The sequence below is a fragment of the Coregonus lavaretus genome (assembly GCF_964263955.1).
Source record: "Coregonus lavaretus genome assembly, chromosome: 19".
NCBI classification, from domain to species: domain Eukaryota; kingdom Metazoa; phylum Chordata; class Actinopteri; order Salmoniformes; family Salmonidae; genus Coregonus; species Coregonus lavaretus.
In genome coordinates this window covers 18,952,553-18,972,107 of record NC_140006.1, presented here as the reverse complement: position 1 = coordinate 18,972,107, position 19,555 = coordinate 18,952,553, and the positions used below count along the sequence as shown (strand labels likewise).

Below are 19,555 nucleotides of genomic sequence, written 5' to 3'. Positions count from 1 at the left end.
TACGCATTAGAAGGAAGAAAGATTTAATCAGTTCACTGCCTGGAAGCATTCACCACACGTACAGAAGCCCCGTTTATACCCGCCACTAACATGCATCCTTCTTCCTGATCTTGTCCTGCTCTTGCACTTATAAGATCAGTTCACAATGCGTCTTTTAATCATCTACACCTATCTAAAAATGTGGGCACAATCAGAATGTTGACAAGATATGGACAAAGGACGCATGTTAGAACCAGGTATAAACAGGGCTAGAGAGACAAACATACCTCTGAGGGATTGGTCGACTAGGATTACAATAGATAGCTGTCCACAAGAAATCAGCTCTTCCTTTTCAAAAGTAACATTGGCTGCAGGCAGGCAAATAAATGGCAGTGCGCCCTCAAAGGGTGTAACAAGTGAGTGCTGAACAATATAGCCAACATGTGTTACATTTCAAGTTTGTTTGATGTCTGGACAGGTTCACAAGGAGCAGGTTGAGCCTTGAGTCTGGGTTGAGTCATCCTTCATTCTTTCTACACCTCCACCATGGAATGAACGCATGAAAGCGGACTGGAGCAGGAACCTGACTTCTGCTGTGTTGTATGTTTAACTTTGAAGCAGTTTGAAAGTTACTATATGAAGTTGACAGACTGCAACGCCATAAACAGGTTGTTATCATTGTAACGTCAGGCAAGTCGTTTCAAGAGAAAGTACGAAAAACATTGCAGCTTGTATAATGATACAAATCTAACGTCTGTACATGATACATGACGTGATAGATCTTACTATATTTATTTGATTACTAATCTCATGAAGTTTAATTAAGAAGATGTTTCATGACACCTTTTCTAGAATACCCAGCAAGTGTATGCCATACACCATCATGCCATACCCTGATATTCACAGTCCTTGCACAGAAAAATAAAGTCAAGCATTTTATAAACATTTCATGAATTTTATTTTAAAAAGCATCTTAAAAATATTACAATCATTTATTCAGTATCACAATTCACACTGTCAAAAATACAATAATCTCAGTCACACTTACATTCAAATATATAAAAATACAAATGCAAACAATTGTTTCAGAAAAATACTTAATTGTCAAGACAAAGTGAGACACTTTGTAAAAGTATTGTTATCTTGAGTGCTGGCAAAACAGTTACTGTGTCATTGAGTTGTAATACTGTCACCCTAAAAATGGTCTTTCCACTTATTCCTTAAGTTATAATGACTTTAAATATTCCATTGGCTGTGCACAGTCTGTCTCTATCGTGTGTTACCATACACCATGTGGAATAACTATGTGGTTTCTTAGAAAAAATAAAAATATTATGACATAACCGGAAACATATCCTCTGAGAGAGATTGGTCAGAACATCGAAATGTTTGAAAAGGCACATTATTTCAAATCTCTCCACTTCCCAAAGTACATGAAAAGCAATGACCGAAAGGTACATGGTATAACTAACATATAGTTCAACACTGGTTGCAATGGCAGAAAAATACTGCTTAAAATGAAAAGCACATGACAGACAGAGTATTTGTTTTTACACTGAAATTAAATGGATTGTCGGTCTTGTATATTTGGTTACAAAGCCTCAGTATGTAATATCCCCTGAACAGTTCTTGAGGACTGGAAAGTACCAGAGGTCTCTGGTGGTGGCACTGTATCCCAGCTCAGCAGTCTCAATGTGCTACACAACAACCAGATTCCTCATGCTTGTGCAGAAGAGACATTCTGGAGAAGGTTTTGGAACAGTTCTTGCATTGGTATTTTTTCACATCCGAATGGGTTTGTAGGTGAGCCCTGAGGTTGGACCTGTCCGCAAAAGCCCTACTGCAATGGGGGCAGGAGAATGGCTTTTCTCCTGTAAGAGGGCAAAGGGGAAGAAATGTGTCAGTATTCACAGGCGGATAAGAGATACAAACAGACACAAATATCCACTCCACTAAACTGACATAGGCCTAATAATGTGGGGCTATTTACTCCATAATCAACTGTAATAACTTAACTAGCACATGGACTGGTACAGTTACTCTTATTGTGCACTGTAAAGAATAGGAAACACTAGAGCCAAAATCCTTCTTCCCTGACCTTTTGTCAAGCATGAGATATGGCTTGACATAAAAGCCTAAATCTTTTACTTTGTGAAAAGTATAAACCAGAACATAAAATGTTGTACAACATGGAACTTCAAAGTAGTCTGAAAACCACACCTTTAACATAAGTTGCCACATAACACATAACTGTTTTACACAGGCATTGCAATGCACTTTGCAAAATGTATATAATACATACATTGAATAAAGACTGTTAAAACCCCTTATCATAAATTATATATTCCATAAACTGTTGCACAAAGTTATCCTAAAACGAAATAGCCCACCATGCAGCTATCTTCAGTATTTCCAAGTATACTATTGTACAGTAATGGCACTCCAAATCTTTACAGCTACTCACCAGTGTGCGTTCTGATGTGTCCCTGAAGCAACCACGGTCTTGAGAAAGCTTTGCCACATATTTTACAGACACAAGGCAAAGTGTGAGTTCTGATGTGCATTTTTAGGGCTCCAAGACTGACGTACTCCTTTTCGCAGTATTTACAACTGAAAGATTTCCTCGTCTGAGCGTCGCAGTGCAGTTGCTTATGCTTTAGCAGTCCAGAATACGTGGAATAGGACTTGTTACACAAACTACATTGGAATTTCTCTGTCTCCGCTCCATGAGGATCTGTAAGTTTGGTAAGCATCCGATCATCTTCATCGCTCCTGGGACTCTCGGAGCCGCTGTGGTCTTTGGATGAGGTGTCAGAGAGCGATGAGGGGTATCCAGAGATGGGAGAGAGGTCATTTGGAAGCGGAGATAAAGGAAAACTGCTTGTAGTCCATACTGTGATAGGGTTGTACGCGACCGAGCTAAGGATCTCCGGTTGAGGAATGACAGGCAATGGGAGGCCTTTGTAGAGATACGGTGAAATAAATACTGAAAATAGAAAGAAAATCATACATTAGGTGATTAAAAATAACTTCACTGCACAGTAATAATAGGCCTATGTATGTCCATGTATTATTTATTTAAAAAAGAGCTGAATAACATCTCCTCATTGAAGAGCACAGATTGGAAAGTTACAAAGTAGCAATAACTTTGACATAGAGATGCAATTAAACTATGTATCCGGATACAATGAAACTATGTATCCGGATAATAGCCTGACCGCTGTCAATTTGTAAACGTGTAACAACTTTGTTGCATGTCAGTGTAATCCATGCATCTGTTGAGCGATGGATTTAGAAAACTTTTTTGCTTTACCTGTAGGGCTTTCCAGCTCGCTATAATTTGGCTTCTTAGAGGAGTTAATATGTTTCTTGACAAGAAACGATCGTGGCATCTTGGAAAAATATATGGGACTGAAACTTTGGTATAAAACTTTTTTGGTCAATATAACGGTCCCCTCAGGGCGCGACAAATCACTGCAGAGACGGAAATCCTTATTGCATAGTCCAGTGAAGTGTCATTGTAGTGCAGAGAGCGCTGTTGTAACAGTAGAGCAAGCAGCAGTAAAGAGCTGTAAATACTCCCTATCAGGTGCATGGGAGGAGTCTCCCAATAAACATTTACATATCAGGGGTCTTCAAACCAATTAAAACCACGTAAGTTTGTAATGGGCGGAGTCAAGACCGACCCTCTTGGTAGACAGGTGTATTTGTGTGTGGAGTGGGGAGGTTTGTGGACTAGTGGTGTGATGGTGGTGATGGTGTTTGGGTTTGTAGCTGGAGACAGTTGTAATCTAAGGATTGATACCAGTGCAATCATCGGAATGTGCAGGTTGTTGGTAATGAGCGTTGTGTGTTGCATAGCTCAGAAGGCATGAACATGGATAGCCTGTTCAATGGCATGGATGACTAATTTAATGAGGAATAGAATTGTAAAAACACATCTGCATGGTATTAAATGATATCGCTCCCTATGTGCTACAGCATACACACGTTTGATTATTTATTGATGTATCCCCTTTCCCCAATCCAATGAAATGTAATGTATGCACAAAAAGGGGATAGTGGAAAGCAACTCCATTACTCTGTTCACATTGAACGGGATTGTCCTCAACGAAGCTTTCTCTGATGTCAGTGTGTATGCAGGCAGTAAATCATACATTTCCTTGTCAATAATCCAATAAGGTATTCTTCCTTAAAATGTAAATCTAACTAGTTGGCTTTCAAGGTCAGCCTCAACAGCATAATTACATTTACCTCTGTATGCTGAGCCTGCTGAGCGGAGCCTGCAGATAAGGAAATGTATACTCTACGTCCCCTTGTGTCCAGTTAACTCTTGGCAATGGCATTATTTGGCAAAAATAATGAAACAAAGGATGAATTTTAATAGTTCCCATAGCAATTAAAATTGGCAGATTCATCAAATTTTAGAATCTCATTGTGTTGCTAACTTAAAGTTAATTGTGAACTGGTTATCATATCTTCAAAACTTAATTGGAGACAATAAATAATGTATTTCTTTCCTGGCTAAATTATGAATAGGAGGAGGGGTTATCTGTGCATAATTCGTTGGATTGCTCCATTTTTTATGGGTGAGACCTAATGTTCCAGCACGTTAGATAAACTGTCTTGACTGACCATGAGTGTATTTGTCTGACAACACACTGTGTAATGGATGTGCAGCTCATATGTTTGTTTGTATTTGTATTTTTGCATGTTTGAATGTTGGTGTTATGTTGTACTTTATGTTATATTGGTTTTTCGCAATAAACCAAAAAAAACAAAGTAAATGTTGGTACGTTTTCCATGGTGAGAAAGCATCAATGTTTCACAAAGATAGGCTGTGTGCACTGATTTAAATTTTGGATGAGTTATACGTATACACACTTAAAACATACCTTTATTGTGAAAACACAAGTCAATACTGCAGCTTTCTGCATCTAAATCAACATGGATACCCAATATACAGGGGTTACTTACAAGGTAGTATTATATAGGGGGATTTGATGCTAAAGCAGATTGGTGTGCATCGTCTTCAAGCTAATCAGGTCATGTCCAGGGCAGCAAAGTGTTAGTTTGATGAAATGTTCTATACATATGATCAACAATCATTTTGAAAATCACCTGAAACGACAATAACTAATTTGTGAAAAGAGGATCAAATGCCCGTGAGATGACATCATGACTAAGAAGCCTTATGTGGTGCAAGTGATAATAGCATTCAAATTCACATTACTCTTTTATAAGGGCCATTTTTTCTCTCAGGCCGATGATGCTCAAATTAGTCCATTGTTAATTAAGATAGTAAGTCAATGCACTTACAAAGGGGAATGCAATTATTAAAGTCCTATTTAACAACTTAATGTTATTACAATGTAATGACAGAGTTATAACACAGGTATAAGAGCAACTTCAATGTAACGTGTTAGACTTTGGGACAGTGTATTGTGCAGGGTAGAGGATCTTAAGGCACTGAACACAGCTGTCTGTTAATGTATTGAGGAGCTGCAAGTGAGTTTCCTGATCTGATGTGAGATACACATTGAATCCTGAATAGCTTTCTCTGAGTAGCACAGCCCTGAGAGGGAGACCATGTGTCTAGCCCTGATAACGGGTTAGGAATAGATTTTCTTGATAAGCATGTATTCCAAGCCAATATGTTGCACAAATTACTACTTAAAAAATCACCGTTTTGAAGAAAAAAAAAGTTGGAACCGGCTCCTTTGAATCTGCTTTTAATTTGCTCTGGGTTCGCATTCCCTAACGAAACCATACCGCAGTACTCGCCGATAATTGCCTTTTAAATCGCTCCTTTTGCTTGTACTTATCTTAGGCTATGTGCATAATATATTTTCTTAATCAACGGTGAACGTAAATTCACATTAATTTCCTCATTGGGAGAAATGTGAGTTGTCCGTGAGAAAATTAACAACTGAGGCGATTGACGCGAGTTAAAACAAATCGCATGTGATTTTTAGCCAGTCATTTTGGCACCAGGGCGCACCGTAAGGGAAAATGTGAAACTGTATCTATCCCATGCCTTGCTGGCGACGACTGTCGACGGAAAGGATGCTCTGTCTCGTTTCTGCTTGAGAAATATGGAAAAAAAATACACGTTTTTCGAGTAGCCTAGGCTAAGTGTGGGATGCTTTACGGTTTCGCACATTGCCTCAGTGTGTGGACATCGTGGGCGACGGTGCCAGAAGGATAGGTAGGCTATGATTTCACCGAGATTTTTTAGAATCTGCTGCCTTCACTGAATAAATAAACACATTTCAGAAGGGATTGATGTAAAGGGCCGACTGGATCTAATATCATCACCACCTGTTACCAGAAAATAAGGTAAGCTATATATAGACATTCCAAGTCAACCACTCGATTTATATTGTATAATACAATGTACTTTGCATTTAGTGTAGTGGGATATAGCACACTAGTGCATGAGACACTATCATGTATTCATTGTACCTTTAAAAACGTTCACTTTTATTTATACGCCATTTGTAGACTATCACTTTCATAAAGCCTAATTTAGGAGCCAGTAGGCTATGCTCTTCATGATCTATATAATATCTAATAAGTAGCCTAACAATCTATAATCATTGGCTCTCACATCTGCGTAATGTAGCCTACGATAGGGAACAGTTAATTCAGATTATGATAGAGAACCTATTAAGTGTAAAATATGAAAGGAATTTAGGTTGAAACATGCAGTAGCCCCTCTTGCCTCCGACGTGTCCAAATGTATAGGCACCCGCAGTTCCTCCAGCTAGTTCCGTGACAGTCCTCTTTCTATCCACAATTATGTAAAACAAGGTTGAAGTGCAGAGGCTATACACTGCCCATATTGCCATGGACAGTTTGATATTATATAGACTTGTAGATTATGGAATTCTGCTGCCACGGTAAGACAGTTGCTGGTATTAATCATATTCCAGTTATTTACATGGTTGTACAGCCTACTGGTTGTTAGTCTTCTGCAGCTAATAATGTGGAATACATGCAATACCAGCCTGGCCTAATATATCACCAGCCCCATGGCAACCAAACTATAGTCTCTATTCTGGTTTTAATACCTTTTAGGAAGGTATATAGATTTACCTGAAAGCCCCTCCTGAATATCTATTATCTATTATGAATAGATATATAACATTTCCACTCCTCTTACAGTAATGTTTGTTAAAGTAAAGGTAAGTCAACAACTTGAGGGGTCAGTTGGTGTATATCTTATAATATTTGTCCTAATTCACACATGTACATATGAATACATGCAGCATGTGTGAATTGCAACCCAAAAAAATGTGTGTGCATTTCCCAACTCTCCTTGAGACACCCTCGGAAAGTGCGGTAATAGCAAGGGAATGCCATTATCAACAGCGACCCTATAGCAATTAGGGTTAAGGGCCTTGCTTAAGGGCCCGTCTACAGATTTTTCTCCTTGTCGACTTGAACTAGTGACCTTTCGGCCCATAGTGCTACCATCCATTGGCTTTAAGATGGAGGTTAATACCTAGCTAGATTTGATTGACACACTCTTCATTTGTATTCAATGTAAGCTGCTTGCTGAGCTCAATGAAACCATAGGATAGGCTATACATGTTAGGTCTGTATCATGGCCTTATCATCAATATGCTGTAATTGTTACAAATTCTTCTGAAAGGATAATTAAGCAGCCTAGGTCAATGGTCAAAGGTAGCAATTTGGTTGATGTACAGTATAGTGGCAGATCCTAGTTCCTATGGGAATGAAAAGGTGGTGACATGTCATTGACATGTTTATGTTCCAACTATACCCCCTCTCCCCATACAGCTCATACTATAAATCAAAGATGTCTTTGTCAAGAACATCAGGCTTGATGGAAATTGGCCAATAAGGTACTGTGACCAGGTGTCAACCAGGCATGACTCTCCTACCTACAGTGCCACATTGTAATGCCATTAAGTACACTCTTAGAAAAATAGATGCCAAGTAGAACCCAATAGGGTTCTTCAGCTTGTCCCCATAGGGGAACCCTTTTTGGTGCTAGGTAGAACCCTCTGTAAGTGGTTCTTCGTAGAACCCTCCATGAGGGTTCCAGTAGAATGGTTCTACTGTACCAATAACACTTTTATCTTATGTTATCTTTCAAATTAAACTATTTTTGACAATACAAAACATATATCATGAGGCTTTTCTTTGAGGGCCTAGTTATACCCTAACACAGCGGTCTGAAACTCCACATCAGGCCTGCAAGTCACATTATGCTGGCTTGCAAAGTGATGTGTAATTCCTATTGGAATCCAGACAAAGTGAGGATATCCAACAATTGTGACTTTTAATCACCCGCAACCTGCATTCAGAATGACTGCCAGGGTAGGGAAATTCATTAATGAGACTACATAAATCATATAAACTGGAACAACCATCTCAGTAACGGGTGTAATAAATCAAACTACTAACTAATGTATATTATTTACCTTTGTGTAGCATAATCAACCAATCAAAAAGTACATTCAGAAAGTATTCACACCTGAGCCCTCCCGAGTGGCGCAGCGGTCTAAGGCACTGCATTGCAATGCTTGAGGTGTCACTACAGATCTGGGTTTTATCCCAGACTGTGTCTCAGCTGGCTGTGACCGGGAGACCCATTAGGGGGTGCACAATTGGCCCAGTGTTGTCCCGTTGTGCTCTAGCGACTCCTTGTGGCGGGCTGGGTGCCTGCAAGCTGACAATGGTTGCCAGCTGGATGGTGTTTCCTCTGACACATTGGTGCTTCTGGGTTAAGCGAGAAGTGTGGCTTGGCAGGGTCATGTTTTCGGAGGACGCATGGCTCTCGACCTTCACCTCTCCCGAGTCCGTAGGGGAGTTGCAGCAATGGGACAAGACTGTAACTACCAATTGGATATCATGAAAAAGGGGTAAAGAAAGTATTCAAACCCTTGACTTTTTCCACATTTTGTTGTGTTACAGCCTGAATGTAATATTGATTAAATTGTGATTTATTTTTTTACCACTAGCCTACATTTGTACTCGGTCTTGACTCGGTCTTGGACAGTGAGGACTCGTAATTTCTTCACGAGTCCAGCGGAGCACAAAAGTCATAATTATCAGTTTCCATTCAGTCAGCGCATAAAACGCTTTTGCAGGCCATATATATATACACTCCTTTCTTATAACATGAATATCTTAACAGTCTTTATATCTATTATAGACATGTTTGCGCAGTGGCGAACCTATAGGCCTTCAGTGTGTGACAGGTTTGTGGTGTAGTGGAGGGTATACGCAGGTAAGCCATATACCCAATTTATTTCAGTGGGCATTGCTTATTCTCACTTCTTAATCCCTATTGATGCGTATCAAAGTAGTGTAGTGGAGGTATACAACTTATCAATAATGTAGTACAATAGAGAAATCATGCACAAATAGCCTACACAATCGCAAAGCACGTGAAATATATTCACATGCGCGCTGCACACATAGCCTAGTTTCAGCGGGCAGCAAGAGTATGCAGTTCTCAACTGGTTTTGGCATGGAGTAGCTCACAGAAGAATGACATTGGTAGCCGGTACGGTAGGAAAGACGTTTCAACCTACCAGTAAATGCTAACTAAGGCAACAATGGGTATGCAAACCAGGTATTGAAAAAGGTTAGTCCGAAGTGTTGGTTAGTAGTCTATTTGTGATGCGCAATTGTCATCATGTGCTGTTTGCATCAGGGGCGTAGACATGGATGGGCCTGGGTGGACGGAGGCCCACCCACTGGGGAGCCAGGCCCTGACAGGGCCACCCAATTAGATTGATGTGGTTTAAGCATTGTTGTGGACTTAGACCATCACAGTGTTTTCTTTTTTCTATTTAAAAAAGGGTGATTTTGAGAGTGAAAATCTGAAAAGTCTATAGGAAAACTCATAAAAAACATAGGAAAACATAGGATTTTTCACACAGGGTGCTTTTACTTTGCTGGGCTGGCTGTTTGTGAACTGTATGGCAAGATTTGAGTATACCCACTTCTCCAGGCACCACTACACCATTGCATAGGGCCGGTGGAAAGACAGCAGTCACACACAGCATGATGTTAAAGGATAAGCGGTTCATAAACTCGGGACATAATAAGCCAGTAGGTCCCAGTCATAAGAATACAAAAACAGAACCATTAAGTATTTCCCAATCGGAATTGACAACTATTACTTCTTGCAAAAAAACATTTCACGTTTAGCACACAAAGTAACCGGTGAACTAAAGTTTAAAGTGGAACAGATAGCGTTTTAACTACTTTTCAGATATGAAACAAACAGACAATCATAATATTAGTCAAACATATCAAATTCCCAGTTTATGCTACAAAACCAACTTTTTAAGAGGTTCTAAAAATATTTATTTTTGACTCAACGTTCCATGATGTACACTAAGGCATTGTTGGCAGAATAGATGGATGCAGTTCAATGCATGATTAAAATAATTCACCAATAAATGTCTTGGTAGTCCAACAAATATTGCTATCAGGTTGTAAATCACAGCTGGCCTGGTACATTGTTTGCTACCTCCATTCGGGATGCACTGTTTCAGTTTCAATGACTCAATATTTTGGGTTTGAAGGAGTCAGGCGCAGGAGGGTAAATCACAGAATAAAAGGTTTACTCCGAAAACACAGTGGTACGCAGCATTACGTCAAACACTCCAGTGTGGAAATCAGGTGCACTGGAAAACAACAAGGCACATGGGTGAAATATCCCGGCGATACAAAATACAAAGAGCTCCACCGAGCTAATCTAACCTCCACAATAAACAATCACACACAAAGCCAGACCCGATCACCCGGTACAAAGACCGGGGCCTCACTGCGGTGGCGGTCAGCGTGAGCGGTATTCCACGTCTCCTCCGCGCGCCGAAACCAGTCATCCACCGCAGGAGCTTCGGTCTGGCTCTGATGCCATGGTGCCAGAACAGGCTGATAACCTAAAACACATTGAAATGGCGATAGGCTAGTGGAGGAGTGGCAGAGAGAGTTCTGGGCATATTTGGCCCATGGCAAGAACACCGACCACTCCCCCTGGTCGGTCCTGGCAGTACGACCGCAGGAACCTACCCACATCCTGATTCACCCGTTCCACCTTCCCATTAGACTCGGGGTGAAACACAGAGGTCAGGCTGACGAGACCCCCAGACATTCCATGAACGCCTTCCAGACCCTGGATGTAAACTGGGGACCCCGGTTAGACACTATGTCCTCTGGCACCCCGTAGTGCCGGAAGACGTGAGTAAACAGGGCCTCCGCAGTCTGCAGGGCCGTGGGGAGACCGGGCAGAGGAAGGAGGCGGCAGGCTTTAGAAAAGCGGTCCACAACGACCAGGATGGTGGTGTTACCCTGAGAGAGGGGAAGATCAGTGAGAAAGTCAATACACAAATGGGACCATGGCCGTTGTGGAACTGGTAAGGGCTGTAACTTACCCGCTGGGAGGTTCCTAGGTGCCTTACTCTGGGCGCACACCGAGCAGGAGGAGACATACACCCTCGATTACAGATGGAATGAGGGGTAGAGGATAACTATAACGAATTGTCGCCTTGTTAAGTGCTCGGTAATCAATACAAGGGCGCAGACCTCCGTCTTTCTTCTTCACAAAAAAGAAACTTGAGGAGGCGAGCGAAGTGGAGGGACGTATGAACCCCTGGCCCAGGGACTCGGAGACGTACAGTGAGGGAAAAAAGTATTTGATCCCCTGTTGATTTTGTACGTTTGCCCACTGACAAAGAAATTATCAGTCTATAATTTTAATGGTAGGTTTATTTGTACAGTGAGAGACAGAATAACAACCAACAAATCCAGAAAAACGCATGTCAGAAATGTTATAAATTGATTTGCATTTTAATGAGGGAAATAAGTATTTGACCCCTCTGCAAAACATGACTTAGTACTTGGTGGCAAAACCCTTGTTGGCAATCACAGAGGTCAGATGTTTCTTGTAGTTGGCCACCTGGTTTGCACACATCTCAGGAGGGATTTTGTTCCACTCCTCTTTGCAGATCTTCTCCAAGTCATAAAGGTTTCGAGGCTGACGTTTGGCAACTCGAACCTTCAGCTCCCTCCACATGTACCAGGTCTATGTAGAACCCTTCTTGCCTTCCAAAGATTCCTTCTTTGCCTTCCAAAGAATCATAAAATAACCCTTTCTTCCAAAAATGGTTCTTAGGATGAATAAGGGTCTTGTTAGAACCTTATCCCTCCCTTTTTTCTAAGCGCGTAGGAACGGATATGATAAATAATAACACACAGATGATTGTTAAGCACAAACTTTCCAATTTTGGTATGGTTTCTTATGGCAAAACACCTATACTGACACTATTACTGTCACGCCCTGATTTATGGGACTCTTGTATGTTAAGTCAGGGTGTGAAGTTCTATGTTATTATTTCTATGTTCTCATTCTAGGTTTTGTGTTTCTATGTTTGGCCGGGTGTGATTCCCAATCAGAGGCAGCTGTCGCTCGTTGTCTCTGATTGGGGAACATACTTAAGTAGCCTGTTTGCATCATTAGTGGTGGGATCTTGTTCCGTGTATAGGCTTGTATTGTGTTTAGCCTGAGGACTTCATGTTACTTTGTTCGTGTTTTTATTTTGATTAATAAACATGTATGCATTTTACGCTGCGCCTTGGTCTGACCCGTCCTTCAATGTCCGTGACAGAAGATCCCACCAAACACGGACCAAGCAGCGTGCCCAGGAGGAGCAAACACCCTGGACACAGGTGGGGAAGATGTGGTCTTGGGAGGAGATATTTGCGGGGAAAGGACCATGGGCGAAGGTAGATGCCCAGGCAGGAGAGGAGAAATAGCGAACAAAAAGGACTCGGTCAGGAGGAAAACCTGAGAAGCAGCCCCAAGATAAGCTGGTCTGGCACCGGTCAGCTGCTCCACTCCGGAGCCAGAGCATTCTGCTCCACCGGGGTCCAGTCCAGCTCCGGTCAGCGGCTCCACTCCGGAGCCAGAGCAGTCCGCTCCACCGGTGCCCAGTCCAGCTCTGGTCAGCGGATCCACTCCGGAACCAGAGCAGTCTGCTCCACCGGGGTCCAGTCCAGCTCTGGTCAGCAGCTCCACTCCAGAGCCAGAGCAGTCCGCTCCACCGGTGCCCTGTCCAGCTCCGGTCAGCGGCTCCAGTCCAGACCCAGACGTCAGCCCCTCTCCAGGTTCGGGGTCTCCCACACCAGGGCCCAGACAGGGCTTGGTGCATCGTGGGAGGAAGAAGAGGGGAAGTAGCGCGCCGAGGTCCAGACCAGACCAGGGGCGCAACGGGGAGGCTGAGAGAATGTGGTCGTCACGCCCGGATCCGCCTCCGAGGCGGAACGCCCACCCGGACCCTACCCTGTTATGTCAGGTTTGTGCGGTCGGAGTCCGCACCTTTAGGGGGGGGGGGGGGGGGGGGGGGGGGTATGCTCCTGGGGGAATCGTTTACCCAGTAGAGCGATATTCACACCAAATTATTTACTCAATATTTTTGCACTAGGACCAGCAGTAGAAATGGTAGTAGTGCCAGGTTAATCAAATAATAGCTGTAGTAAGCCTAGTAATGGACTGCACTTTTCTTCAAGTGCAGTCGCAAAATCCATCAAGCGCTATGATGAAACTTGCTCTCATGAGGACCGCCACAGGAAAGGAAGACCCAGAGTTACCTCTGCTGCAGAGGATAAGTTCATTAGAGTTACCAGCCTCAGAAATTGCAGCCCAAATAAATGCTTCACAGAGTTGAAGTAACAGATACATCTCAACATCAACTGTTCAGAGGAGACTGTGAATCAGGCCTCCATGGTCGAATTGCTGCAAAGAAAACACTACTATAGGACACCAATAATAAGAAGAGACTTGCTTGGGCCAAGAAACATGAGCAATGGACATTAGACCGGTGGAAATATGTCCTTTGGTCTGGAGTCCAAATTGGAGATTTTTGGTTCCAACCGGCGTGTCTATGTGACGCGGTGTGGGTGAACGGATGATATCCGCATGTGTATTTCCCACCGTAAAGCATGGAGGAGTAGGTGTTACGGTGTGGGTGTGCTTTTCTGGTGACACTGTCTGTGATTTATTTAGAATTCAAGGTACAGTCAACCAGCATGGCTACCATAGCATTCTGCAGCGATATGCCATCCCATCTGGTTTGGGCTTATTGGGATTATCATTTGGAATGAGTAGGTGTGTCCAAACTTTTGACTGGTACTGTATGTTGACCACACATACAGATCTCTCTCTCTCTCTCTCTCTCTCTGGTGGTACGGACCTATAGGACTGAGCTGTCTTTTCACTTCACACTTGGAGATATAGCTTTTGTTTTAGAGAGTTGTCCACCTGTTGGTCCCACATCTCTTTAACATTCAATTCATACGTTTGTTTTCACCTTGGCGTTTTGGTGCGACAATATAACCGTTGAAAGTTTGAGATAAAAAGTCTATAGAGCTAGAAAAGCTAATAATTGATGTGGGGAAGGGGATACCTAGTCAGTTGCACAACTGAATGCATTTAACCCAACCCCTCTGACTCAGTGTTGTGGGTGGCTGCCTTAATCGATATCATCTGTGCCTGAGGAGCAGTTGTTGGGGGTTAACTGCCTTGCTCAAGAGCAGAAAGGCAGATTTTTCCACTTTGCTGGCTCGGGGGATTTGAAGCAGCAACCTTTCAGTTACTGGTCCAATGCTCTTAACTGCTAGGCTACAATGTGGACATAGCGATGGAGAAAATGCATGACTTTGGAGACCAAGATTATTTGATAATGTCAAATATTTATCCATGCTGCTTTGCACACGACTGATGTTTTCATGTCTGCTAAATTGTGCCAAATGAAAGCCAATTCCACTGTGAAAAGACAAATGAGAAGCACTGATCCTGATGTTGCCCTTTAGCTATGGCTGCTGCTCTTCCTCTGAAGGAAAGATGAAGAGGGTATAGAAAGGCTGGATGTCATGGTGAGGTTGTGGCCATGGACATCTTCATCCCAATTTACTGTAGTCCCAGAGCTGAGCAGGGGAAAGAGGAAGACTATATCACACCTCATATTTCTGTACACTCTGGAGAGGGACGGTTTGGTCATCCATCCATCTATATGAATTGTCCCAGATGTTGACTGGATTTCACTGTGGATGTATGCTATAAGGGTTTGTGTGATGAATACACAGTAGCACAAAGAGATTTTACTGTAGACGCTTCAGTCAGTCAGTCAGTCAGTGTACCTCAGAGTGTTATTGCTCTGTTTTCTGCAGAGTCACTGTTGTGCAAAATTTAAATATAGTTACTGTAGTCCTCTGGCCCAGGCAGTGCAGAACGATGAGTAATCAAGTGAATCCTTACCAACTCTCACAGCACAAAACACACAACACTCATTTAATATGCTTAACTGATGTAGCGGTCTCTGACTCAGAAGACTGTGGAAGAAATGATGCTATTGTTGTTGATTCTGAGTCATCTAAAATGTCAGTACCATGGCTGGTCTTAGGACTGGGCGGTATACCGTATTTTACTATATACCGGTATTGATGCACGGACCGGTTTGGGTTTTTACTTAACCTACTATAACGGTATTTGATTGGTTTGGTTTGTTAAATGTGATATGCCGTGTGTAACATCCATCATCTCTCTCCTCTCTCTCGACACAGATCTAGCCCTGCCCCTGTCACTCAAGGAGCACATTTGTTGTTGCTCGACCACGAGACACTTGCTTTCAGTCTGCATGGTCATGCAACAATGTTGATGACAATGATGCTGTTTCCGCTTTGCTTCTTAAAATAAACCCACAAGAGTTCTATAATTACACTATTTGTTTGTTTCTTACATCTGCAAACAGCTAGTTTGTCTTTTCTTAACAAGTTGTGGCTAAATCATGTTATTGCTAATGCTAATCGCTAGTTTGTGTTAGCCGCTAATGACAATCGCTAGTTAGTTGGCTAGCTAGCTAATAAATGTACTGAGTCAGAGCAAATGTAGCTAGCTATACAGCCTAATACCAGTGATGGTGTAGGCCTAAATCAGCATCTTGTTTGTAGAACAGTATACTCTAAATCAGTGGTCACCAAACTACGGCCCGCGGGCCGAATACGGCCCGTCAGCACATTTGGCCCGGCCCTCTGAACAATACCAGAGACGCTATCGGATTTTTTTCCTATTTGGCCTCCAGAAAAAAAATCCTAGGCCCGGCCCTGTCAAAGAGAGAACGGAATAATGGCGAAAAGGTTAGGTAAGAGAAAAATTGATTCAGAATGCAGGGTATTTAACCTGCAGTGGACAAACGATTATTTTTTTGTTCAATGCAAAGAAAAGGCTGTTTGTCTCATCTGTCAAGAGACGGTGGCGGTATTCAAAGAATACAATCTTCGCCGACACTATGAATCCCGTCACAAAGACAAGTACGATAGCTTGCAAGGCCAAATACGAGCAGACAAACTCTCAAAGCTAAAAAGTGGACTACTATCTCAGCAGAATACATTTGTACGCCAAGCTCAGCTGAACCAGGCATCCGTTCGGGCCAGCTTTCGGGTTGCTAAACTGATAGCAAGCAGCGGTAAGCCTTTCACTGACGGAGAGTTTGTTAAGAAATGTATGGATGCTGTCGCGGAGGAGGTGTGTCCCGAGAAGAAAGATGCATTTAATGCCGTAAGTCTGTCGGCGAGTACAATCACCAGACGCGTTGAAGAAATCGGGAGTAATGTATATGCCCAGCTGCAGCAGAAGACGAAAGAATTTGACCTTTTTTCATTAGCACTGGATGAGAGCACGGACGTGCAAGACACAGCGCAACTGCTCATTTTTATTCGTGGAGTTAGCGCAAACTTTGAGATATGCGAGGAGCTGGCAGCCCTCCAAAGTCTCAAAGGGACTACAACGGGAGAGGATATTTTTGACAAAGTGTGCCAAACCATGGAGAAGTTGGACCTGGACTGGTCAAAGCTAGCTAGCATCACGACTGACGGGGCTCCTAGCATGGTGGGCGAAACTCGCGGTCTAATAGGACGCATGAACCGGGAGTTGGAAAAAAGGGGTCTCACCGCCCCGCTACGAGTCCACTGCCTAATTCACCAGCAAGCACTGTGCTGCAAAGTGTTGACGTGGGATTCTGTAATGAAGGTTGTGGTGTCGTGCATAAACTTCATCAGAGCAAAGGGACTTAAACACAGGCAGTTCCAAGAATTCCTGTCTGAACTGGAGTCTACGCACGGAGATGTGCTGTACTACACAGAGGTCCGATGGCTGAGCCGGGGCAGAGTTTTGAGGCGTTTTTACGAGCTGCTACCCGAAATTAACGCATTTCTTCATTTAAAAGACAAAACAGTCCCAGAGCTGATCGACCCAGAATGGAAATGGCACCTCGCATTTTTAACAGACGTGACAGAAATACTTAACAGCCTTAACTTGCAGCTACAAGGCGAGGGGAAACTCATTTGCGACATGTATTCACACATAAAAGCATTTGAGGTGAAATTAGCGCTGCTTTTGGAACAAGTGAAAAAGCGCAACTTCGTCCATCTTCCTGCTACCCAAAACCTGTCGACAGAGAACCCAGCGGTCCCGTTCCCAGCTGAAAAGTGCGTGGAAGCACTGGAAATGCTGAAGGCGGAGTTCGGTGTGCGATTCAGTGAACTACATGTTCATGCAAAATAAATCCGTCTTTTTCAGAACCCCTTTGTTGCCGACATTGATGAAGCCCAGCCTTCATATCAGTTTGAGTTGGCTGAGTTACAGAACTGTGATGTTCTGAAAGACGCATTCAAGCCCAACAGTCTCATTGACTTCTATGCCGCCCTCCCAAACGACACATATCCAAACATCAAAAAACACGCAATGAAAATGTCCACAGTTTTTGGCAGCACGTATATCTGCGAGAAAACCTTTTCTCGCATGAAACTGCTGAAAACTCCGATGAGATCAAGATTGACAGATGAACATTTGCATCAGTGCTTGAGACTGGCTGTAACTAGAATGGAACCTGATATTCAACTTCTCACCAGCCAGATGCAGGCCCACAGTTCACACTGATGAACATACATAGGTAAGCTCACTTTTCTGACTTGAATGAGTCATTCTGAGCATAAACAAATATAATCATAATAAAATCTACTGGGATAAAATCCATCTTTACAACCATACTGGTAGTGAAATGTATTGTGCTGTGTAGGTGCTGTATCACTTAGTTCAGTTTCTCAACCTGCTTCCTTTGTGGTTTTCACAGGGAAGTTGATGAGAGAGAGCTGCAAACAGCGGTGTCTACAAGCCTACTGGAACCTACAAAAGGATTATAAGGAAGGAACACAAGAACTCAGCTCTGACAACTGAGCTGAACTTTTATCTGTTAAGATTGTACATGGCACAACAGAAAGTTAATGTTCCATGGCTTTTTTTTCTATGAAGAACCCAGAGAGAGTTATTTAGTTATTATTTATTTCATAAATAGTGTTATTTATTTCCTGTTTTTTCTGTGAAGAACTCAGAGAGGGTTATTTAGTTATTATTTATTTCATTAATAGTGTTATTATTTGTTTCCTGACTTTTTTTCTGTAAAGAACCTGGAAAGGGTTATTTGGTTATGTGTGGCTTTCTGGAAAACAATAAATTTTTTAAGCTCCCCTACGATCGTCACACTTTTTCTGTTACAAACTGACACCGGCCCCCCATCAGAGAAGGGAAAAGTTATGTGGCCCTCACAGGAAAAAGTTTGGGGACCCCTGCTCTAAATCAAAGAGGAATAGGCAAAGCATAAATATGTTAGCTCCATGAAGTAGCTAAGAGAAAACATTTAATGTAGCCAAAGATTATAGGGTCCCCTAGGAAACACTCACCAAGACTTTGGTTCCTACCATGTCAAAATAACTCCTCCCTGGCATTTTCATTCGTTGTCATGTCAAACACTGTATTCAAAATGCCCACTATTATATTCTAAATATAGAATTTGAATAATCATTCTATTTCCATGATTCCAACAGTTCACCCAAGTGTTTTGATCTAAATTGCTAGTCAAATAGCAATTGCAACATTTGGTAAAAAACAAGGCCAAGATATTTTGCCAATATCGCGCAGCCCTACGTGGCAGTGTGTAAATGATCTGAAATGAGTGCAGGAAATGCAGAAATTGATGAAAATGTAGAAAATGTTTTGGGGTTGTTTAATTGAACAGTATAATACAATCAGAATGGAGGAAGACCCATTGAAATCTGTTACAGGAGGGGGTCGCAGTTCCGGAGTGACCCACTAGGTGTCATCCTCCGACAACCTTAGGCACCTCCTCACTCACAGTCTGGACTAATCAGTATCCTATTGGTGTAACCTGTGTCTACCTGTTCACCTGTGTCTTTATGCCCTCACTTCCCTGTGTTCCCTTGCTCAGTTTTCTCTGTTAGTTTCTATGTCCAGCAGTACTACTCGGTGTCTGATCGGAGACCTATGCACAGGTACTTGAGAAGTGTTCTCCCTGTTTCGTTATTTGTTTCAGTCGTAGGTAGTATTTCGTATTTCGTATTTTGGCTGTCAGCCGGTTTTTGGAGACTTAATTGCTCCAACTTTCTTTTATAGTGATAAGTCCATTATTTTGTATTTTGGCTTCGGGACCACCAGTAAAGATCCTTGTTTCACCAT

The 19,555-nt window shown here is 42.4% G+C and overlaps 1 protein-coding gene across 1 annotated transcript; it reads right to left on the bottom strand.

The window, feature by feature from the left end:
• Positions 1 to 920: 920 nt before the first annotated feature.
• On the bottom strand, positions 921 to 3,426 carry LOC311146647 (zinc finger protein SNAI2-like). The gene is made up of 3 exons (XM_084183179.1): positions 3,293 to 3,426; positions 2,444 to 2,965; positions 921 to 1,850 (listed from the first exon to the last, which is right to left on the bottom strand). The coding sequence occupies exons 1-3, from the start codon at positions 3,369 to 3,371 to the stop codon at positions 1,669 to 1,671; spliced, it is 783 nt and encodes a 260-aa protein (XP_084039305.1). The 5' UTR covers positions 3,372 to 3,426; the 3' UTR covers positions 921 to 1,668.
• Between the last annotated feature and the right edge of the window lie 16,129 nt (positions 3,427 to 19,555).

Excerpts from the sequence above, each read along its gene's own strand:
- LOC311146647 (XM_084183179.1), bottom strand. The coding sequence starts at position 3,371 with ATGCCACGATCGTTTCTTGTCAAGAAACATATTAACTCCTCTAAGAAG. Across the intron at positions 2,966-3,292 it reads CGAGCTGGAAAGCCCTACAG|TATTTATTTCACCGTATCTC; the intron begins GTAAAGCAAAAA and ends TTCTATTTTCAG. Across the intron at positions 1,851-2,443 it reads ACACATCAGAACGCACACTG|GAGAAAAGCCATTCTCCTGC; the intron begins GTGAGTAGCTGT and ends GCCCTCTTACAG.